This window comes from Eretmochelys imbricata, chromosome 12, assembly GCF_965152235.1.
Source record: "Eretmochelys imbricata isolate rEreImb1 chromosome 12, rEreImb1.hap1, whole genome shotgun sequence".
Lineage (NCBI taxonomy): Eukaryota > Metazoa > Chordata > Testudines > Cheloniidae > Eretmochelys > Eretmochelys imbricata.
Genome location: NC_135583.1, coordinates 8,309,657 through 8,333,407, shown reverse-complemented (window position 1 = coordinate 8,333,407; position 23,751 = coordinate 8,309,657). Strand labels below are relative to the sequence as shown.

At 45.5% G+C, this 23,751-nt stretch overlaps 1 protein-coding gene across 2 annotated transcripts; it reads left to right on the top strand.

The window, feature by feature from the left end:
• The first annotated feature begins 1,677 nt into the window (after positions 1–1,677).
• On the top strand, positions 1,678–14,486 carry HERPUD1 (homocysteine inducible ER protein with ubiquitin like domain 1). Of its 2 annotated transcripts, none has more exons than XM_077831240.1 (8): positions 1,678–1,878; positions 5,637–5,714; positions 5,828–5,899; positions 7,736–7,869; positions 8,724–8,843; positions 9,389–9,727; positions 11,281–11,386; positions 12,615–14,486. In XM_077831240.1, the coding sequence occupies exons 1-8, from the start codon at positions 1,732–1,734 to the stop codon at positions 12,780–12,782; spliced, it is 1,164 nt and encodes a 387-aa protein (XP_077687366.1). In that variant the 5' UTR covers positions 1,678–1,731; the 3' UTR covers positions 12,783–14,486. The 2 variants fall into 2 exon arrangements, with proteins under 2 accessions (XP_077687366.1, XP_077687365.1); XM_077831239.1 differs by having other exon boundaries at positions 5,825–5,899.
• Positions 14,487–23,751: the final 9,265 nt, after the last annotated feature.

Below are 23,751 nucleotides of genomic sequence, written 5' to 3'. Positions count from 1 at the left end.
GGGAAAGGTACTCCAAGCATCACAGCCAAATGCAAGGTGGACAGATTGTTTAGCAAAAGTAATTAGTCCATACTCGAAGGGGCCATTCAAGGTAGAGTGGCCCATTAACACCTCTGCAGTCACAGGACAAAAAGAGGCTGGTTAGTTCCTGGGTTACAGATTGTTGTAATAAACCATAAATCCACTGTCTCTGTTCAGTCCAGGATTTTTAGCCTCAAGCAGCATTATGAATTTAAGCCCCCAGGCTCATCTTTTGAAAGATTTGTGCAGGTTTCCTGTGAGGATGAAGACTGATAGGTCAGACATAGAGCGATTGCTTTGTGAAAAATGTTCACCCACAGGTGATGGGCTGTTTTTGTCTTTCACCATTTTTCTGTGTGAGTTCATTCAAGAGCACAGTGATTAGTTTCACCCACAGTTATTGAGACATTTAGTGCACTGGATGAGGTACCCCACATGTTGTGATGGGCTTGTGTAGGATCCATGGATCTTGAGAAAGGTTTGTTGTGGGGGGTGTTGATCATTGTAGCAGTGGAGCTATGATTGCAGGCGTTGCCTCTGTTGTTCTGGCAGAGTCGGGTGGCACTTTAAGTTTGTGTGTCCTTGACTGGGGGAGCTTGCATCTAATGATAAGCTTGGAGAAGTCAGGGGGTTGTCTGAAGGCCCGAAGTGGAGGGAGTGAGTTCAGAAATTATTTCTTTCAGAATGGGGACTCTATCAAATATGGGGTGGAGTTGTTTGATGATGCACCCTATGGGTTCCAGTGTGGGGTGGCAGGTGACAAGTAGGTGTTTAGGGTCCCAGGGGTGTTGTTTCTGTATTGAAGCAATGGTGCCTAGAGCAGCGTTTCTCAAACTGGGGTCTGCAAGGGTACTCCAGGGGGTCAATTCCTCCTCCTCCCTCCCAGTGCCTCCTGCACGCCAGCTGTTCAGCGGTGTGCAAGAGGTGCTGGGAGGGAGGGGGAGGAGCGGGGACAAGGCACGCTCAGGGGAAGGGAGGAGAAGTGGCAGGACCTGGGCTGGAGCAGGGCAGCTTGGGGGTCTGCAAAAAATTTTTAAATCAAAATGGGGGTCCCGAGGTTGCTAAAGTTTGAGAACCGCGGGCCTAGAGGGTCTGGCTGAGCTCTGGATCCCGTTGTTTTTAGCATTGTACAAACACCCCCGAGACAGTTCCCGCCCCAGAGAAGTTGGAATCTAAATAGACAAGACAGACAAAGGGTGGGAGAAAGGAATTCCTTTCTTCCCTTCCATGGCAGCTTGGGCTGCAGCAAGACCCGCAAGAATTCGACGGTCCCGGGATGCTTTATCGGTGTGCTCCGGAAGGGGTGGCCCTCCAGGAGCCACAGCCACCGTGGCCCTCCAGGAGCCACAGACACCGTGGCCCGCACCAGGGCAGGTGCGGCTGACATGCTGGCCCCGGGCCCTTGCAGGGGTGGCCCTTAGCCTCCTTCACCCTAGCCCAGCTGGGCAGCCCCGCCCAAGCCTCCCTCCTAGCCCCGCCCCTTCCCTAGGCCCCACCCTCTGTCACCCTCCTGCCTGATAGGCCCACGTATTGGCACGCTCTCCACGAGGAGCCAATCCGCAGCAGCCACAGCGCACAGGCGAGCAGGGGGCGGGGCGAGGGGCGGTGAGGGTATAAAAGGGGCCCGGCGGCCGTAGGTCACCGGTGGCGCGCGCGCCGTCGCCTCGCAGCCCGTCGCCCGCAGGAGCTGAGCCCCCAGCCCCGCGCGCCATGGAGCCCGGCCGCGACGCGGAGCCCTTCGACCTGCTCGTGCGGAGCCCCACGCAGCGGCACCCGGACCTGCGCCTCCGCGGGGAGCCCGGCTGGACCGTGCGGCAGCTCAAGGCCCGGCTGCGGCGCCTGCACCCCGAGGAGCCGGTGAGGAGGGGACCCCCCCCCCCGCCGCCACCTTTCCCCGCCGGGCACCTCCCTCCGGCGGCCCCCCTTCCCGGGCAGGGCTGCGGCGGGGGGAAGGGGCGTCGTGCCCGCCTGCCTCACCTGCGGGGGGGGGAGGGGGAGTAGCTGGGGTCCGGGTTCGTCTCGTCTGCGGCCCCCCCCCCCCCCGGGGGCCCGCCAAGCCGGGAGGGTGAGAGGGGCCGTGCGACACCGGGTCCCCTCGGTGCTGTGGCCCGCTCCGCTGCGGGCCTCCCTGGGGAGAGGGGTGTTTCCTCACCCGGCGGCGGCGGGGGGGGATCCTGACCCGGCAGGGGGTTAGTTGGGGGGGCCGGCGGCAGGGTTGTTGGGGAGTGGGCGCCCTGATTTCTGCGCTGCCTTCTGCTAGCCAAGGGCCCGGCTCTGGACGCAGCCGCACAGAAGGCAAAACTGCCCCCCCCCCCACAACACCCTTTGGGGTCAGGACCCCTGCAGTTACAACACGGTGAAATGTACGATTTAAGTAGCGGGAATCATGACCTTTGCGATTTTTAAACTCCCCTGACCTTGACCCACACGGACTGTGAGTTTGGTAGGGCCCTAACGATGGGAGCCCATGCTTGGGCCGCTTCCAGGAGTGGACGCGAGTGCCTGTGTTACGGCAGAGCTGTTGTCGTTTACGTTGCACAATCTGCTTTGCCCTCCCTCTTAAAAAAAGATAAATAAATACATAAAATAAAGCACGCTAATTATGGCAGCCTTGGCTCTAAGAGATTTCACTGTTTACCTTGCTGTCCACAAGAGGCAAAAATGTTCATGCCCTGTGGTGGCTTTGTTGGTACCAGGGTTTTAGCAGTACGAGGTGGGTGAAGTAAAACTTTCTGTATTGGACCAGCTTCTGTTGGTGAGGGAGACAAAGTCTCCAGCTTACACAGAGCTGAAGAACCTTCCTCAGGACCTGAAGAAGAGCTCTGTGTAAGCTTGAAACTAGTCTTCACCAACAGAAGCTGGTTCAATAAAGGATATTACATCACCCACTTTGTGTCTGTAAAAGTGTTCACAGGTTCAGGGAACTTCAGCAACTGTTTGATGTCTCTTTAAAGTTTGATAATGGGATGCGGAAAAAACGTGTGGTTCCCTCCCTCCTCTCCTCTCCCCTCCTCTCCTCTCCCCCCCCCCCCCCCAGGATTCCAGAACACCTGCTTCTGCATGGTTGGCTAGTTGCAAATGTTACAGTGCAATTCGAAATATATTGTAAATATGTTATGGAAATCAGTTGTAAATACAGAAGTGAAACTTGTTCAGAGTATTGGGAACCTGTTTGGGGCTTTTTGATTTATTTCTTCCTGTTCAGCTGCCATTTAATGTTGATGTGGCTTAGTAGCTTGTTGGATGCTGAAGTAGTATGTAACTGGAGTCTTAGTATTTTCCCCCCAATGGTAACAAAGTTTAAAAAAAAAAAAAAAAAAGTTTAGTGTTCCAGGCAAGACAAGGGAGTTAAATTGCTGCATTATTTTTGTCAAAAGAAACTTTGTCCATGAAATAACTACGAAACTGTTTTGCCTGTAAGCATTAGATTGATTGAGAGAAATCTTTTTGTTTTGTTTTGTTTTTTTTTAAGGCTAAGTCCCAAACAGCTGCTTGTGTCAGTGTGAAATAGTATTTAGATGTTGTTTTTACTATATCAGATATTCTGGTTATGGGTACTATAGGAAACCCCAAAATAACTCTGTTCTATATGCTTCTTAAGACTAATCAAATAAGTCGACATAACAATTTGTACAAATGTGAATTGACATGATGCAGGGAGGCAGTAAGCTCACAGTGGGGTTTCAAGCAGGGTGGCTTGATTTAAATAATCAGTTTTAATCTGCTGTCAATCAGCAAGTAGGAAACCTTGATTTTAAGTAATAGATTTTAATTGTGGTTTTGCACTCTAGTTACTCTACCAAAGAGAATCAACCTTTTTAGAAACCAACCTGTTGGCTTGTAACTAAATATAGCCTTTGCACTAAGTCTATTTTTCTTTTGCTGAGGATTTACTACATCTGTATTTAAGCAATTATATATGTATATATATTTGGTAGGAAAGGTTGAATGACGCTTTCCTTTTTTTATCTTGTGATTTGTGTCAAGCGCTACTTGGATGCTGAATCAAATTCAATTAAAATACACAAACAGTATTTAAAATGACTAAATTTTAATTGTGCGGAAACATACAAAAATTCAAATAGTTTTGCTTTTAAAACTGATTTTTATTAAACAAAGAAAGTGCTCTCTCTAGTTAGTGAATTTAACCTGATTAATTCTGTTGACTGTGTCCTTCAGGATTTTATAACTTGGATCTCATCTTCTCTCAACTAGTTTTTATTCATAGATTTGAAGAGGAAAACAAGTTTTCCTGCTTTTTCAACTCCCAGTTGCTAACTTTGAATGAACTAGGTGAATAGACTGGAAATGAAGAATATATTCTCTCTGCACCTGTGGAAGAGGCTACTGCTGTCAAAAAGGTTTCAGAGTAGCAGCCGTGTTAGTCTGTATTCGCAAACAGAAAAGGAGGACTAGTAGCACCTTAGAGACTGACTAATGCTCAAATAAATTGGTTAGTCTCTAAGGTGCCACTAGTATTCCTTTTCTTTTTGCTGTCAAAAACTATTTTAGCACTTCAGTGGACTCTAGTTCCAGGCATTTAGCTAGTGACTTCCATCTTTCAGTACTTTGCTGCCAAGTGTTAAAGAAATTCAAATATGTACTGCTTAAGACAATTTTTTGTATTTTATTTAAATGATTTCAATAGGTTATAAATTTAGGCCTTAACTTAGGTTTTAAATTTAAAATTACATTTTAAATAGGTTTATTCTTTAGAACTAAAGCTGCTTATTTAATTTGAATGAAAAAATCTGATTTATTTAAATCCATTTTTATCCACCCTGCTTTCGAGTGCTAGATGATGGACAATCTGAGCAAATTCCATGCATGTTGTGACGATGTGCTGCTGTGGGAAATGCATCTTTCTGCTTAATGTCCAGTGTCAGTGGAAGCCTAGAGGTCTTCATATGCTGCTTTGGGGTGTTAAAATGGTATCCAGCAGCATTGGTCAGAGGCATTATTTATGTAGCAATCACGTACGACTGGTTTTTAGTAGCTTTGAAGACTTAAATTTGGAAGCGGCAGTAGCACTCTTGCTTTGTAGGCTGGCAGAGCTGACCTTTTCCTGTAGGGCGGGGAACATGGGCTCTCCTGCTCTGGGGCAACTCCCAGTGACTGTGCTCCACCTGCAGGTGGATTTCTGTGTAAAGAGCTGCCCAGACTTACTGGGTGGGGGAGAATGCAAATTGTCACAAGATTACAAAGTGCCTGCCCTGCTGCTCAAGTTGGTCAATATCCCAAAGCTCCGCTTTAAGGAGCGTAGAGAGGTTCCTTTTCGCCAGGATTGTGGTGGGGACAGCAAATATTGGGGTTCTGGCCTACACTACAAATTAGTCACTTCATATACCGGTGCAGCTGTTTTATCCTCGTTCTGTATACATTTGTCTAAATCTCTAGGGTATTACAAATTTTGCATACAGGTAATTGACTGAATTAATCTTTAACACAACTTCTGTTCAGTGGGGGAGGAGATGGGGGGGGGGGAGTAGCATTTGTGATTTGTGTATTTGACAGCAGTGTTTGGCCTCTGGTGTTTATCAGTCAGCTTTTACTTACACAGCTCTTTTTGACATTTGACGGATTGGTAACCAGTATATTTTTGTCTCCTCTCAAAGCTTGAAGAGGACCAGAAGCTGATTTATTCTGGGAAGTTGCTGCTTGACCATCTTTATTTGAGAGATGTGCTGCCCAAGGTATGGTATTTACATGTTTGTGGTAACTGCACTGCAGTATCAAGTGAGGTCAAATAAAGTTTTAATAGATGAAACAAAATGATTATAAGAGGTCTTGACTTTTATTTTAGCAGGAGACGTTTCATGCTCTTCATCTGGTATACCATTCAAAGAATCTGTCAAAAATGAAAGAAACCAATGCAAAGGTATGTAGTGTTTTCCTACATTAGGTATTGAAAGAATCAGCAAAAATCTGTGGAATGTGACCTAGTTTTTTAATGACTGTATGTTTGTAAAGGTTGATAATGTCAAAGCAGGGTGGCAAACCTCATGTGTCAAAAGTTCTGTCATTTTAAGTGTTGTGGCAGCATTGCTTCAGAGTTGTAATAGGGCTGGGGGAAGGAACGCTTACACATTTGGAATAAGTACGGTAATCGCAGAGCAAGGATTGTTTAAGTTTGAGCTGATGGCACCTGAAGAGCTCTGTGGAGCTCGGAAGCTTATCTTTCACCAACAGAAGTTGGTTCAATAAAAGATATTACTTCACCCACTTTGTGTCTAACTTGTCAAACCTCAGTTTCTAATTGTTTGCATAAACTTGAGTTGACATTACTGCCGGGGGGGGGGGGGGCAGGCGAAATGTTTAATCACATGTAATTTAGTCCCATTAAATAGCTAGTGACACCTCATATTGTAGACTCTTCAGCCAATGATGGACACGGTGGCTGGGCTGTATGCAAAGAATGAAATTGTGGTGCTTGTTCCCCCATGATTACTGACTTCAATCACACTAATGGTTATGTGGAGGGAGAGGGAAGTGATTACCATTTGAATAGGGAGTGTCCATCATAGGAATTTTGCTGGGACTTACTTTGGCAACAGAACTTCAAAAGCATATGGAAGAGGAAATTGAAACTAAAAATGAGCATTAGAATTTCAGTTTTGTGTGTGTGTTAGTTCAGTACACAATACCATATGATCTCTCAATTTTTTTTTTCTTGAATGGAAGTTAAGTGATTAACTAATGCACAAGCTTCATATCTGAAGGCATAAATTTCCACCCTTCTTTAAATCAAAAGTGAACTGCATACAGTAGGTCCTAATTCCAGTTGGATATTTGTCACAACACAAGAGGCAGAGATCCTTGGGACTAGAAATGTTCAGGTATTGCATTTTGATTAAGGAGCATTGTCCTAGTTCTGTAGAGCAGCTTGCAGGGCAGCCACCCACATGCTGCTAGGACTTAAGACCTCATTTCATAAACTCCAAAATTAGATACACATTTAAAAATAAATTCTCATACTAGTACACGTATGAGAAGGACAGATGATCTTTGCTCTTAAAGGGGACCTGCAAAAGAATTAAGAAAAAAAAAAGAGCGAACGTTTTTTGCTTTATGGTGTAGAAAAAGGCCCAAGGAAGCTCTACTTTTTTTTTATGCTTAGAGCTTGTCTAAACACACCAGTTATACCATTTTAACCATACCAGTATAGTTAGTGATCCAATGATCTAGTATGGATGGATGCATTTATACTAGCATAAAAATGCTTGTACTGGTATAACTTATTCCTGTATGGGAATGGAATCGTTGAAGTACAGCTTGTGTTTAGACAAGCACAAAGTTATCCCAGTTTAAGTTGGTGCAACTTCTTTGTGTAGACAAGTCTGAGTTTTCCGGTTATTGTTTTTATCCAGCACAGGATCTGAATTTCTAATCCAAAAAACCCATAAGCAAACCAAAATTTTAAAAAACCTACTCAGACCTTTACATATCATGAGATGGCAGGGGAAAAAATCACAAAACTAATTTTTGCTTTCCAGGTTACCTTTAAAGGAGTGTTAGAAACTGAATATGTATGGACGGACTGGTTATAACAATGGGCATTACAGCAGTACAAATTAATAGTCCTAGCCATTGTCAAAGATCTGTATAAATGCACAGCAATTTGGTAAAACTTCAAGACCGTCCTCTTAGCTTTGGAATAGACTTTTCTCCAATACTGTTATGAGTCAGCTCCAATATTAACTGTATTATTATTTAGATTGACGAAACCAATCAAGAGCCAAAGACTGTTTCAGGACCTGGTCAAGATCCTTCTGTAGTTTCTTCAAATGATGGCTTGAGACAAAGGGAGACTTCCGGCAACCAGCTTTCTACAGGGGAAGCCAATACTAGGTAAATATGCCACACATGCCAATAGCTTTCTGAAAATGTTGACCGTTCATGTTCAGCTATCTGTTTTTGGACAATCTAAGCTTTGAATACCAGCACCTCATGCCATACTTAGTGTTGTAAATGTCAGTGGAATATAAGCCATGTATATTACTCTTCTGGATAGTTAAGTGGACACTGAAGGGGCGAAAGGGATGTATGCCTCTCCAACCAGTGGGGAAGCGTTATCTTTACTGTTATATGTGGGGAAAGTAGAATTGTTACATTTTCATGGAACTATGAATCCAGAAGCTTCTATGTTGATCCCTAAATTCTGATGCAGGTAGCCCCTACAATTAATTCTCCTTTGTTAGGAGATCAGTATTTTTCTCCCAGGAATTGCTGTCTCCACTATTCTATTGAACTTCGAAGAAGGTTAGTTTGAGGGGGCTTGCTTTCCTCTGAGATCATAGTCCTACTTTCTGGAACACTCCTTAAGCATTGCCATTCCATTTGAATGGACCTGAACTGAACTTAAAAGCTGAATATCAGATCATTTAATCAGAAATATGGTACATGTGATCCAGTGGTAGTAAGACTGTCTTCGAGTCCCCCTCTGATTTCACAACAGCATATTTTCAGGATGAAATGTAGATTTCTGCAATCATGTTCTAATAAAAATGATTGCAGTATTTCAAGCCCAGATTTAAGGCAGGATATACTGAAAGTGTATGGTATATGATGCTTTACCCACAATAAGATGCACAGCATCACAAAAGCTGTTGTCTCTTTCATAGTACAAGTAGGGAAAGACCTGGGGAAGTGGGCATACCTGTTCTTTTGTAAACAAACATCCTGTGTTTTACCCTTTGAATAAGGGTTGAAGCTGCTCAGCCTCCCCATGGTGTGACTCCTGGGTACTCTCCATATACCACTTACAACATACTACAGATGTCCTGGTTTCAGCAGATTTATGCAAGACAGTACTATATGCAATAGTAAGTTTTCATTTTTGTTTCCTATTCTCCCTGAGAGCCTTGAAATGTTCAAACTATTTCTTAATGAGGGAATTTTTTCTTTCCCTCAGGTGTAATGTAGTTGAAAGGCAAGTTACTTAGCCTTTATGATTCAAATATAAATGCTGTATGTGGCTCCTAAAATGTAATTAGGTTTAGTTTTACTTGCAACTTTTTGCCTAGATAAAGCTAAGTGCTGCAAAACTTGATACTGTTACCCAGCCTGCTACCCGGTCTTCTAAGTATTGAGGTTTTGAAACAGTGGAGTACTGAAATAAACCCTTTGTATTCCAACTTTACAAAGATGGTTGTTACCCCATTTTACAGAAGGTGAAACTGATCCACAAAGTTGAACTTGTCCCATCATGTGGCATGTCATTGGCATAAACAGGGCCGATTTCTGTCACTGTTCTAACCACGTGCTGCTTCCTAGTTGCACATGAATCTAAGATTAACAAGTTTTTATGTCTGCTTTATTATCCTTTGCAGAGCTTGGCAAAGTCTTACTACTTTTATCTTCTTTTCAGCTTGGCTGCCGTTTCTGCTGATAGATCACCTACCCAAAGGTCACAAGAGATACCAGTGGCACCAGTTGCAGCTCCAGCCCCTCTTCCAGATGCATTTCCTGCACAAAACCTGCCTGGAAACCATAACCCCCCTCCTCAGCTTAATGCAGGAGCCAATCAGAATTTGCAAATGAATGCCCAGGGGGGTCCTCTCATGGAAGAGGAGGAGGAGATGAATCGAGATTGGTTGGACTGGCTTTATTCGGCAACCCTGTTCTTCGTTTTTGTCAACATTATCTACTTCTACTCCAGCCTGAGCAGGTTCCTCATGGTTATGGGCGGCACCGTTCTGATGTACCTGTAAGCATGCATGTCTCATGAAGTAAACATTTCAGTGACTTGTCATTCAGGTGACTGCTCTTTGGAGCAGTTTGTCTGCACTGTGATCAAGTCTCTTACAGCTCATTTATGCATCAGTTGTACCAGTTTAACTACAGTCGTATAGTTAAAGCAATACAGCCCCCTAGTGTGGATGCATTCACAGTAGTATAAAAGTGCTTTTACTTGTGTAACTTATCCCATATGGGATAGGAAGGTGCTATACTAAGATGGGACACCTTTATACTGGTATAACTGTAGCCACACGAGGGCTTATCAGTATCACTGTAAGAAATCGCATTCCTAGCCAAAATAATTGATAAGACCGGGTCTTAGATTGGCATGTCAAAATGTATCCCAGGATCAGCAAATCTCTTACTGTAACTCTTAGCTCAACATTTTTGGGGGGAATTGTTTTAAGTCAAAGTTACAATAAAACATTAACATACTACATCATACGTTACCGGTTCAGGTTAATAGTCAAAGAATGTGGCTAAAGATCGTGTAGTCGTGTGCAACCATGTCTTTGGTAGGGGAATTGATCCCTTTATATACGATGTGGCTAAGCATTTTTTTACCATGGTTGACTGCTTCTAAACATGCAAAACTAATTCAGTGCAGTGTAATCTGTAGCCACTTTCTTGACTAGAAAAAATGTTACCAGTCAAACAGACCACTTTTGCTCTGAATGGGGTGGTAGTTTGTAGTACTTCCCAATCTCTGCCCACTTGTGAAGCTGCTCATAATTTGTTGCACTGATCTTCAGATAATTGTCGTCCTCCTTTACATGCTTTACATGTGACATTAGTGTAGACCTTTAAATTGCCACAAGTAGGCTTAAGAGTTAACACATTCAAACAGAAGCAGTCCACACTTCTCAGAGCTATTTTAGGCTGTCTGCAGACTCAGGAAGTCAGCATTGGATTACATCTGGTTAGTATTTTGAAGTTTCTTTACAGCAATTAGGGTACAGCATTTTAAAAGTTTATATTTTTGGAGCACAAGATACAGCCACTAGGGAGGGGAAGAGATTAGTTTTCCTAGTGGCCTGTTATGACTCCTGTTTGTAAGCCACACAGGATGAGGGAGCAATGCCAGTATCACAGTTTTAGTTATCCTGTTAGCACAGGGCAGGTGTAGGGAAATCCAAGGTATGGTGGTACATGCGGCTGCTTTAAAAAACAGCACTGTGTCCTAGTTCTCATGGTACATGCTGCAGCATGTGCTCTAGCCTGCTGGGGGCCTGATCAAGACCCCTTAGGCTGTGATGCACCAGCCTGTTTAGAGCTGGATCCACTGCTACCTCTTGAATGCTATGCTGTGCCTTGCTGCCATAATGCTGGGTGGTAGGGATTATGGCGGAGAAGGTTTTGGGAGCCTTCCTCCAGCACCTCAACAAATCAGAATTTATCCCAGGGTGTTGAACAAACTGTCTACTCTTGTGTGCGTATTCAAGTGTTTGCTCGGCCTGAAGTGTAGCAAGGCAGGAGTAACATTTAGCTAACTGGTCTTAACAATGAGTTCTTGTCTTCCAGGCACCATGCTGGATGGTTTCCATTTAGACGACGGCCAGTTCACCCTCTTCCAAACAATGTTGTTCCCCAAGCTGTGATAAACCAGGACCAAAACAATAACTTACAGGTATTGGCTCAATATTTGACATACAACAGCAGGAAATCCTGGGAAAGGGTTTAGTTTCCATTTTCCAAACATTTGTATCAGTAAAGATGAATAGTGTTCTCTACAAAATCTTCTGCTGGAAACTTCTTTTCCTGGTAAAATAATATCTAAACTAGCCTACTTTTCTCACTAAGTCATAGAGTTCAAGGCCAGAAGGACCACAGATCCTCTAGTCTGACCGCCTGTATTTTAGAGGCCACCAACACCGCCCAGCCACTTGCATGCTAAACCCAACTGAAATTAGACTAAAATATTAACAGCCTTCAGGAGACTAAATTCATTATGTGCCATAGGCAAAGAACAGGAGGGATCTGGTTAATTCCTCTTCTGTCTGGTTGCTGTTTCTAGTTGTTACCACTGTAATAGGTACTCTGATACTTTGATTTCTATGAAAGCAAAAGTATCTTTCCTGCTGTACGTTAGAAATGTATTTGGTTTTAAAACTTAACCCTGGCAATCACTGGTATTTGTAGTTGATGCATTTTGTTCCAGAAAATCCCTGCTTGGCCAAGGGCTACTGTGGCTGTTAGCAGTGTAACAGGCTCAACAATTTTCATATTTTGGGAAGAGGCAAATATTTGCAGTGCTTATTTACACAACACTACTGCAGCGGGTGTTAACAGTCCCACTGTAATCTGTCTCTGCTACAAGTGAACAGCTCTCATAATTGCAGATAAAACCTGAATGTGTATAAATCTTAATCTGGTATGGGGGGTTATACACAATGTTTCTCTCTGTATATGCTGTTAATGGGACATGTTCAAGTTGGCATTTTCATTTGGTCTTAGTAATCGGTGTGGAATTGTGCTCCTGATGCTGACCGATTTACAACTAGAACATCAAAATATTGTTCAGACTCGGCAGCTTGTTTTGGCGTATCAGATGCATCATTCCCACTTGTAAATATGTCATAAAATAGTTTTATTTAGCACAGGACAGTATTGGCCCTGGTGACAGTGGTGGGTGGCTTTACTGTGTTTTAGCTGTGTGGTCTCTTGAGCTGCAATTCTGGGACAATGGGTAATAAAGGAATGAAATACTGCAGTATAATCAGGGCTGTTAATGAGTTCTTTACGCTCTTCAGTTGAAAGGAATTAAAATAGCTTGTTTTAGAAAGGAATCTGGTTTTTAGACTTTAGAATTGTTAAAACAACTATCCCCACTTATAAGAGATACTTTATATTGGCAGGAGGAAAATGTAGGTGGCGAAGCTGAACCCGAGGCTGTTCCTGATGAAGGAAGAGCTTTACCAGAAAATCAGCAGGACAGTCCTTCATTTATGAACACAGCCTGGCTTTTCTTCAAGACTTTCTTTGCATCACTCCTGCCAGAAGGGCCTCCAGCTGTGGCCAACTAACCGATTTTGCTATCTATGTACTAGCCCATCTGTAACTCCAGCAGATTACTCTTATGTATACCTGACTAGTCTGGACACCAACTCCAAAGTTAAAATGACAAGTATCAGTGGGATTTCCCTATCTTATAGCAGCTAAACAACCTGAAAGCTGCAAGAAGCCTTAAACCTTTACAGCATATAGACTAAAATGTACTGTGCTTTCCATGTCTTCATTCCAAAGAACTTCAATGTGCTGTATAACAGGCATTAAACTAGAGGGCCTAGCATTGTACAGCAGTGCCCTAAATGCACAGACGTTAAACAAGTGTGTCGGAGATGTAAGAGAAGCAGATTGCTTCTACCAATGCTATTTGATTCCTGTTGGAATGTTTCAAATGCTATTTAAATTACACTGAGTGTAGTATCTCATCTAAAACAAGGAACTGCTGTTAAGTATTGGCAGACTTTTCTAGGGAGGATTTACCCCTAAATTGCTTAAAGGAATGTAGTGATTAATCTTAAACGAAAATGAAGACAAATCATGTTTTCTCTGTAAATTTCCTATGGAGGACATACTGTGTAATACAGTAAGTACCTACTTTGTCAGAAAATGAAAGATAACCAGAGCCTTTGATAAACAAGTACACGAAATGGATCAGCTGAGTTACAGGGTGAATTTCAAGTTGTCAAATTCAGGTATTTTTAAAAACCATTTAAAGGTTCCTTTTCTTGCTTGTAAATCCCAAAGCTTCATTCATGTAGAATTTAGTTGCGCTGTGCATCTTGTAACCACTTCCAGGATGCTCAGATTAAGTAGCCTAGCGGTTCTGTAATCAATCCATGTAAGTTTCTGTACTGTTAGAAAGACCAATGCCAAAATCACTTTTTTGCTGTCAACTTAAATTCAGAAGGGCCTGTTACCTTTGTCAGTTAGAACTTTCCGAATCCCAGAAGTTCATGACAAATGGCTATGTTCCTTTTGAGATATACAGAAAAGTGACTAGGCTTTTGCATCCCAGCAAGCACAAGACTGCTCCAGAACAACTGTCACTGTACTAATTTCTTCCTTCATGGTGTTCCCTTTAACTTCTAATATTTTCAAGGGCTTTGTTTTCGAAAACCATCAGTTGGGTGCAGACTTGACCACAATTATCCAATTGCCCTCTGCAAATGGATGGCTGTGCACCTAACTTGCACTTTGCACACCCAGTCACTAATTGCATGTATAGATGAAAAGAGCCTTTGCACATTTTAAAACTAGATTTACTCCTCCGCAGCCTATAACTCTGTTTCCCAATGTGCCTTGGATAGCTTTTCTTTGAACAAACAAAAGAAGTTGAAGTTACAATGGTCATAAACAACTTGTAGCTGCTCCTAGTAGTTCTAGAGGCTTTCAGGAAGTTGGCCTGATGTACGAGGCTCCTTTGACATATGCATGGGTTTGCAATGCATTGTTTTAGCTCAAGGATAATGTTTTATTGTGAAGTAAACATCTTGGGGGGGGGGGGGGAGTTGTGTTTTTTTTTTTTGTGGGATTAACATCTCTTGTCAATAATGCTATACGTAGATGGCAAAACTGCATGATAAAGCTTTAAAGTAAATATCTTGTCATGCTAATGTGCATGAATTTGTTCTGTACAGCTGACCATGTAATTCCTTAATCTGAAATTCTTAATCCTGTTCTTTGCACATATTACACCTACCCATTAAACAGGGTTTAACGTTTGTCAGTGTTTTATCTATTGCAGTTAAGCTTTTTTTTTTCATTCCTTATCACAACAAATTAGCTTTAGATAAATCCGTCACCACTGCATAATAGAGTTCCTGTTTCAAAAGCTTGCAACCTCAGTGGGAAGCTGTCACTCCTATAAATCTGCTGAGGTGGCAGTGAAGAGGAAGGTTAAATAAAGTAATACAGCCTTTAACAAATCTTTATAAAGCATGATCATCTGTATCCCTGAGAGCAGTGAGAAATCTTCACGTTTATTGTTCCAATGTAATGTGCCTGAAAAAGCCTCCACCAGCCTTGTTTTTCATACGTATATAATATTACAGTAGAGCAGAGGCCCCATTAGTAGACATGATTATGCTTGGAAAGGCTACTCTTGTTGGCAAATGTTGATTTCGCCAAACACACAAATTGCTGAAAGAATCTTTCCATTGAGAACTGAACCGTTCGGATGGGCACCGTAAGTTAAAGCCATGTTGTTTTTCTTAGTTTCACCTTTATGTGCATAAAACGTGGTTACATTTCTCTTAAAACAGCTGCCTCCGCTGTCACTGGAGCGGGTGCTCCACTAATTCACCGTATTCATTACTCTGGAAGTTGAGGAAGAATCAGCCTTGGGCATCCCAAATTGATTTGATCAAATTGTCAGCCCCATTCACCTCATAATTTCCTGCAGCGGCAACCATTTAAAGTGATAAAAACTATCTAACGCAATTATAATAAAATCAAAATTTGCCAAGCCTATGCAAAATTGAACTGAAGTGTATCAGATGACAGCCCCTGTCCTGAAGAGTACATCTAAGGAGCCAACTCCTTGATAAAGGGGGGGAAGAGGATGTAGTTAAATGTATAAGTTGATTAACCTGCTGTATTCGTGTCGATTTTTCCCATCCATCAGACACTTGTGGATTGATTTTCCCTATTAGGATTATCATGGGTAGTTTTGAAGGAAAAAGAGGGTTTGGGCCAGGATGATGAGGTCTGGGAAGACTGCCCATATGTAGGGTAGTGTGCCAGGAGCCTTGTAAAAGATGTTGAGAGAGGCTGATAAATGGGTGGGGTGGAGGAGCAAGGTAAGGATGCAAGACAGGTCTGGAGGGGCTGAGTTGTGAAGGTCCTAGAAGCTTGATGGGGTGGAAGGGGGGGAGCTGGGGTGGGTTAGAACAGAGGGATAAGGTTGTGGGGGAGGCTTATATGATTAGAACTGTGGGGTGGGGGGGGGAAGGATAGTCCAGAGGTTACTGAGCAGACAGGAGATGAGGGTCTGAAGGGAGCTTTGGCAGCAGAAAAATGGATTGATTTCTCATAACGTTCTGGAGGAAGACGCAGAAGGATGTGGAAACTGCCTGGCTGAGGGAGGAGAAGCTGAAGATGAGCCCTAGGTTTATGGGCAAAGAACTTTTATACGTAATTTAGGCTTTACTGGTTGGTCCAACAACAAGCTGTTCAATTATAACTTCTCGCTTTATCCGCTATTTGCATCACCAACCCTATTTCAACAACTGAAACAAACAGCGGCTCGGGGCTGTAGCCTGTGTCCAGGCTAAGGTCATAGAAAACAATAGATCTCTGAAAGAACAAAAGTTGTAAATAGGGGGATTGGTCACAAGGTGGCAGAGTGAGTGAAGAAATGACAACTGCTTTCCATGGTGCTCTGTCCCTTCCTAGCTTCTGGCTACTTTGCCTGCACGGTGAACAGATCTTTGTCCCCGTTGGGAAACCAGAGCAGGGAGATCCTAAGTTCTGGATTCTAAAATTATTTCAAGCTTTTGTCTTTCCAGCTATTTTAAAGTGACAGTTCATTAACTTAGCGAGTGTGTAAAACTGCAATCAAAATACTGGTGCTAGCCTGGGATGCTCCCCATGGCACAGGAAAGAGGAATTTAAAACCAGACTGACTGCTGCTCAAGCCCAGTAACTGCAAATAGCTAACTGCTGCGGGTCATCATGGAATCATTTCCTCTCCACTCCCACTACTGGTAACGTTTTGTCCTTACCCTGGGGTTGTGGGGGAAGAGCCTCAGCTGGTGGGAATTGTCATCTTCTGGGAGCTCAGACACTTTTCTCCAGCTGAGGATCTGTCCTGCTTCCTTCAGGTATAAATGATTGGGGATGATCTAGGCCCAGTGTGGTTTAATTTTTACCAGATGCCAATCCCCTTTAGGGAAAAGCCATGCTCAGTTTATGAACAGGTACTAGAATTTTCAGTTAGGGACGAAACAGTGAGCTCCTCTTCCCCTTGAACTTATTAAGACATTGCTAACGTGCTCATCCCTGGAATATCTAGAGTCGCCTACTGGGATTTTATACCTATAAGTAGCAGAGAACAGCTCTACCTTGAAACCCTGAAACGCAATTGCATAAAATGACATAATCCGATCCACTGAGTGCATGTATCAGAGGCAAAAATAGGTTTCTATTGCTTTTTAATCCCTTTAGCCCAGAAGAAACAACTGCTCAAAGAGAGGCAGGTGGATTCTATTCCTTACTGTGCCTCATCAGCATGATTGGTTGGAACTGAGTAAACCATTTCACCTGTGCAAACCTATTGATGGCACTAGGACTGCAAAGGTGTCACTGAGCATAATTTGGCCTTTCTTACCGGTGTTTAAAAGAACAAAGCCCAGGCTGGCTCTCAGGTGAGGTTTGCAGGAGTACTAGTCAGCAATGGATTTTCCCTGGTAGTGAGAACATGGGACATGATCTGGGAGATGATAACCATGGGATTTTATGGTGCTGTTTGTAGAGGCATGTTGTCAAACAGAGCTGCCCTCTAAAGTCGAATCTGAAAAACTCTTTTATAGTGAACTACTTCATTCTCTGGGTGTCTCACTCAGCAGGGTGAAAAACCAGGTGGTCTGAACCTGTATGTGTAAGGAATCTGGGATTTTTTTAAATCTGATGTTTAGTTGACTGACCACTTCTTCCTGCTGTGTTTTGCCCCCTTTATGAACACCTTAAGCAGGCTGTCCCTGAGGAGCTCAAGACAGAGAATGTGTTAATTTGGCCAGGGGGGTGTTACTAAAATTTGATGATTCTCTAAGTCATTTACCTTTGGTTAAACCTGAAGAGAGTTGGATGCTTGAATGCTCCTGCCTCTGTTGAAGAATTCAAGGATGGATTTAAGATATTGAGCAGTGTTAGCCCCAAGGATTCATAAATACTGGGTCAGACCTCCCAAAATCACGAGACTTGCTTGAGAATCATGAGAGTTAATAAACGTTGAGCTCTTTTCATGGGAGAGTCTAACATAATACCAGGCCTCCCAGAGCTAGGGCTTTAAGGAAAGCACCAAAGCAATGAGACTTGGGATAAAATCATAAATTGGCTGCACTGGATATTTGGCCAGTAAATTCCTCGGCCTAGCTGGAGTCCCCTTTGAGTTTCACAAGGCCATGCCCTGTTCAAGTGCTGAATATTTGACAGAAGCCAAAATGGCCAGGATTTTCCCTGAAGCTATGAGCCCAGCTCCCATCTATGACTTCCAAGAGTGGAATGGGGGTGAAAACCTGAATGGGGGCATAGCCTGGGGTAAGTGGTTATATGTCAGTTTGATACGTGGGCTTCCACCCTGCTCAGCATGGACAAAACTAGAGGAGGATGAAAGAAAGCTGTTCTTCCCCTCTTTGCAATGTCCTGTTGCTGTCCTCTCCAAGTGGCTCCAGCTCAGGCCCTCTCATTCCTTGGTCCCCCTCATCTTGTGTGTTGGGTTTGCTCCTTTGTGGGCTGAAGGGCAAGGTGCTAGCAGGAAAAGTAACCAAAAGGCTGGGGTTTGACAAAGCAGGGGCCTGGGGGGCTTTATCGGTTGCCTCCTGTTAGTTGCTTTTCCTGTCGTCGCTCACCAGGTCAGACTTGCTATTGTGGGTGGGGAGAGTATTCAGAAGTTTTTGCCCTGCAAACAATGGCTCTTGTGCACCATGATCACACCGCTGTTTACAGAGCTGGCCTTGGGATCTGGGCCAGGGTTTGCTGGAGGATTCTTTGGGGCACTTTTAATCTTCAATATCATGCAGCTGGGGTGGAGGATGTGATCGCTGGGCCATTACTGGCCTCTTGCTGCAGGTGAGGCAGCGTCCAACTGCTTCTCCTGAGGTCTGTTAATAGCCACTAATATAGTCAGGGTTTTCTCAAGGCCTTGTTGTCCATATAAGCAGGTGAGGGAAGGTGAGACAGTTTTGTATGCTTATGTATCGCACTTTACACACACTAACCTTCACACCAGGCACCCTGGGCTGCAGGGAAATATTATTATCCCTATTTTACAGGTGGGGAAGCGAAGGCAGAGAGGGGAAGTGACCTGACTAAGGCCACAGAGGGAAGAAGTGTCTCAGCTGGGATTAGCATTCAGGAGTCCCTTCTCAGTCTTGTGTGATCGAGCTACTGAGCCATCTCCCACTTGTGAGCGGAAGCCATGCAGTGCCGCTTAACAGAACAGCTGCCTCACCTGCTGGGGGGAAGTAGCTCCAGAGCAGCGGTTCTCAGACTGTGGGTGGGGACCCCAAAGTGGGTCGTGACTCTGTTTTACTGGGGTTGGCAGGGCTGAGGACCGAAGCCCGAGCCCCACTTCCTGGGGCTGAAACCGAAGCCTGAGGGCTTCAGCCCTGGGTGGCGGGGCTCAGATTACAGGCCCCCTGCCTGGGGATGCAGACCTTGAGTGTTTGCTTTGCCCCCACTGCCCAGGGCAGCGGGGCTCGGCCAGGCTCAGGCTTTGGTCCCCCCCTCCTGGGGTCATGGAGGGGGTCGCGGTGCAATGAAGTGTGAGAGCCCCTGCTCTAGGGCCATGGTTAAGAGCCCAGGCTCTATTCCCTCCCACGGCTGCAAGCTCAGCTCCCCAAATGGAAAGACCCATTTCATGGCTCTCCAAGGCCTGGCTATCGGGGGGATTCTGACAGGTTCAGTGATCTCCATAAAGAAATGGGTTCATGAGTTAACTAGCAAGGACATCTCGACTAGGGCCTCGGAATCAGGAGCCAGATATCTTGTGCCCATTGGGGTATTTGGAGCTCCAAACCCCCTCGCTGATAACCCTGTTCTTCTGGCCCATAGCTGGGGTGGATTATGCAAACTCCCACCCACACTAGTATAAGGGTCAAAGCCAGGCATACGATGCAGGGCAGCATAGATGCTGCTTTGCAAACATTTGCATTCCATGCGGGATGCAGGGGAGATCTCTGCAGCTCGCTCTTGAGGGGAGGAAATGGGGCCACGGCCAATGGGGTCGGCACATGTGGGGAACTGTACCTTTAAGGGGCTCTGGCAAGAGTCAGTTGGAAGTGAATGTTGTGAGCTTCCCTAGAACATTAAGCAATGCTGGCTGTTTAGGACGCAGAGCCTGACCGAAGTGGAGCGCTTTCCTCTCCCGTGGCTCAGAGCGATCACTGAACACCGCAGCACTCGCTGATCCGCTTTTCCTCGGAGGAGGGAGCAGACCCAGCAGTGGTGGGATGCGTCCAGCTGCCTCAGACGCTGCTCGCGGGTGAGTATTCTGATCGCCCAGCTCCCTTGTGCCTTCCATAAGCAAAACTTGTCTATTCTGGCTTTGCTGGCGGGCTCAGCCATCCTCCATCTTCCCAGCCCCGCAGCAGTGACGAAAGGAGCACTGAGGTGGGGAATGGAGGGTCAGAGAAACCGGAGGTCGGAGAGAGCAGTGGATCATGGAGTCCTTAGTGCTGCCAGCCCCCAGAGCTGAAGACCATCTCAGGAAACAGATGCAGGGTAGCAATGAGAGGATCGCTGTGTTGTACAGAATTTAGATCAATGGAGCCAGCGTGGTAGCCAAACCGTCCGTGTGTCCATCCATACCGCTGGCTGGCAGGTGACCAAGGCCCAGGCAATGAAGTGTGCGTTCACATGCAAATGTCTTTCAGATGAGTCCGTACAAAGCCAATGCTCACCTGCGCCTTTTGCCGTCCCTCTCAACACACTATGGAGACACTCAATGCATTAGCCTCCCCTTCCCCCTCGGAGGAGTGTGATTATCCCTATTTTACAGTCAGGGAAACTGGCACAGGGGGTCACTGACATGCCCAGAGTCAAAATGCAGATGGGTGACAGAGTCCGGGTCAGCATCCCATTCCTAGGCCCTTACACTCACTGGTGAGCAACACGCTTTCGTTGGCTCAGGCGGCATGTAAAAGGGGAAGCATGATCTTGTGGTTAAAGCCCTGGACTGGGACTTGAGAACTAGCTTCAATTCTTGACTCTGCGGCAGTATCCCTGGGTGAGCTTGGGCAGTCACTTAGTCTCTCTGTGCCTCAGTTTCCCTTCTGTGAACGGGGATGATATTTCTCTTCTCCCACTTGTCTGTTTAGTTTACAAGACAGTCCCTACCCCCTAGCAGGATGTCTTGTACTATGTGTATGTACAGCACCTAACACAAGGGGGCGCCGATCTTGGTTAGGACTTCTAAGTTCTACTGTCATATAAACCCCCGCCAGCTGCAGGCTTGCCTATGTCACGATCCCATACCGCCCGCTTGCCCTCTCGTGCCAGTTGCACAGCGAATAAATGCCAGCAAGGCCGGAGGGGCCAAATGCTGCTTTTCATTTCGCTTGTCCGGCCCCACTGGAGCAAAGGCAGTTGGGCGTAGCTGAGAACAGCCCAGGGCCTGGATACGGAGCTCCCATTGTGCGACCTGGCAATGGCCATAGAGCGTGTGCTCGGGCTTATTGCTTGGGGGCGGGGAGAGACGTGTTGTGCAAGCTGAAGCCCTGTATTCCAGTCTCCTTTTGTTATTGCATTCGGAAAATCTCTGGCCTCCCAGTTCCTGCAGGAGGTCAACGCCTGCGAGTAACCCTGTAGCTGTACAATGTGGTCCCTGAGGCCGCTCACGTTGTCCGCTCAGGATGGCTGTTGGAAAAATCGTCCAAGGGCTAATGCACTAAAGCAGATTTAAAAAGGCAGCAAGATGTGCACAGATTACTGAGCATTGGCCTGCTAAACCCAGGGTTGTGAGTTCAATCCTTGAGGGGGCCATTTAGGGATCTGGGGCAAAAATTGGGGATTGGTCCATATTCTATGATAGGCAGGTGACTACTCTCTCAAGTCTCGGGCTGGTGCCTTAACCAGCGGATGGTCCTTCCTCTCGAACAATGGCTCCTGACCTTGCTCTTTGAGCTGGGGGATTGGAGACGAGGACGCCATAAAGACCAAGAGTCTGAAATCTGAGCCATTGAAAGGGGTTGTATGAGACGTTTACATTTGTTTTTATTAAAGTCAAGTCAAATCCCCCAGAACGCTGGGGAGAAAGATCAGTGTTAAAGATTCAACCCCTTTGTCCTTCTGTGGAAGAGCTGAGAAAGTTCCTTGAGTCTTCCAGAAAGTGCTTCAGCAAAACTAGAGTCTTGCTATTCCTGGCATTGCTGAGGTCTGAAACCAGCAGAAGACCTGCCCTTGGCACATACTGAGTTCACACCTGGGCACAAGTCCAGAACAACGTTGCAGTTCCCCTCTCCCCCGCCCAGGCCCGCTGTGCCCTCAGGAAGGGTCAATGACCCTGGGACACAAGACTCGAAAACTGGTGCTGCTCAGTGTATTCATTGCAGATGAAATCCACCCCCAGTGTCAAGGGCATGCAGCCTCTGTCTTTCTGGATCTGTGTTTTTTATACCAGGCTTTTGTAATGCTGCGCCCCTGGGTGGGTTGTTGGCAGCAGGGATTAAACCTGGAACTTCTGGTTCTTGCAGCATGAGCCTCTACTACCTGAGCTAAAAGACCCAGCTCTGTTCCAAGGCTTGCCGACCTCTGTAGGTGTCCCAGACGCCCCTAGAGGAGTGGGTGGGTGGTATGGGCTCCCCTCCTCACCCTGGTGCCTCTGCCCTTCCAGCGTCTCACCGCATAGCTCCAGTGGGATGGCTTCACACAACGGTCTGCAGCCGACGCCTATGGCATCGCTTCGCTCTGCAGAGGGAGAGTTATGAGAGCAAGTACAATGCAATCCCATCGTTAGTAAGAATGTGAGCTCCTAGCTAGCCGGTCATTCCAGGAACCCTGCACGACTTTCCTTTTCATTGAATGTTTGCAGTCTTCTCTGAACTTCGTTTCCCTTTGCAGGTCAATGACCGCTAATACCTCCATACCAGAGGCTAGTCACTTTTCCAGCTCAGGATATCTTTACAGAAAAACAATCAGACTAGATTCCCTGCACCACCTTTGACATCAGAACAAAGGAATTCCCCAAAGGAAGTTCTGTCCTATTTACGAACTGCAGCAAAGAAAATCCCGACTGATCAAACGGCTCAGGATTCAAAAGGTTAGCACCAGAAGCGTGAGAGCTCTGCCTTTTGGGAAGAGACGTGAAACTGACCCCCTCGTCTCACCAGTAGGCATACTAAATTCTAACCGGGGTAATGACATTGACTCCTGCAGTGTCCCTGGGACACAGCGTCTTTCACTTCACTGCGTGCTACACTGTTGTGTGCCAAGTGAAGTTCTGTGTGTGTGTGTGTGTGTGTGTTATAGACACATGCCATATGGACTTAGATCGCTGGCTTTTGGCACCCAAATCTGAAAACTTTTGGCCTCTGTAACTTGCCCCGAGTCACTGTCCCAGCCAGTTGAATAGAGCTCAGGAGTGCTTGGCTCCCAGACCTGTGCTCAGACCTGTAGATCACCCCTCTGTGTTATTGCTGTGGTTAATCAGAGCTGTTGTGTGAATCCTCCCAACACCGGTCACCGATTATCATCCCCGCTTTACAGATGGGAACACGGAGGCACAAAGAGACGTGCCCAAACCACGCAGCGAGTCGTCGACAGAGCTGGAGTTCGAATTCAGTATCTTATGATGCTCAGATTCAAGGGTTTCGTTCAATCGTCCAGAGAAGGCTGTCTCTATGACGAGTATAAACAAACCGCTTTCCAGAATTAGTGCAACATCTGATGATGAGGGGCTGACGGGACAGGGGGCACTGGTGGAGGGGAGGCCTTTTGAATGCTGATGGTACCTTTAGAAAAGCGCTTTGGATGGAAGGTGCTACCGGAGGACAAAGCCAGCTCATAACTGTAAAATAAGGATTCTCTCTCTTCTAAGGGCAAACTGTAAAGGGGTGATGGGTAAACCTCTACACTGTCCCCCCTGAATGCTTGTCCATGGGGCTGATCCAGGTCTCAGACCAGCATAAGTCCATTGGCTGCAGTGGTGTTATTCCGGATTTACAGCAGTCTTGGGGAAAGAATCAGACCTGTCTAAACCTACTGCCTACTTCGGGCTGAAGGCAGAACAGTGGCTCTGCAAGGGTTAAGGAAGCCATAGGAAGATTAGGA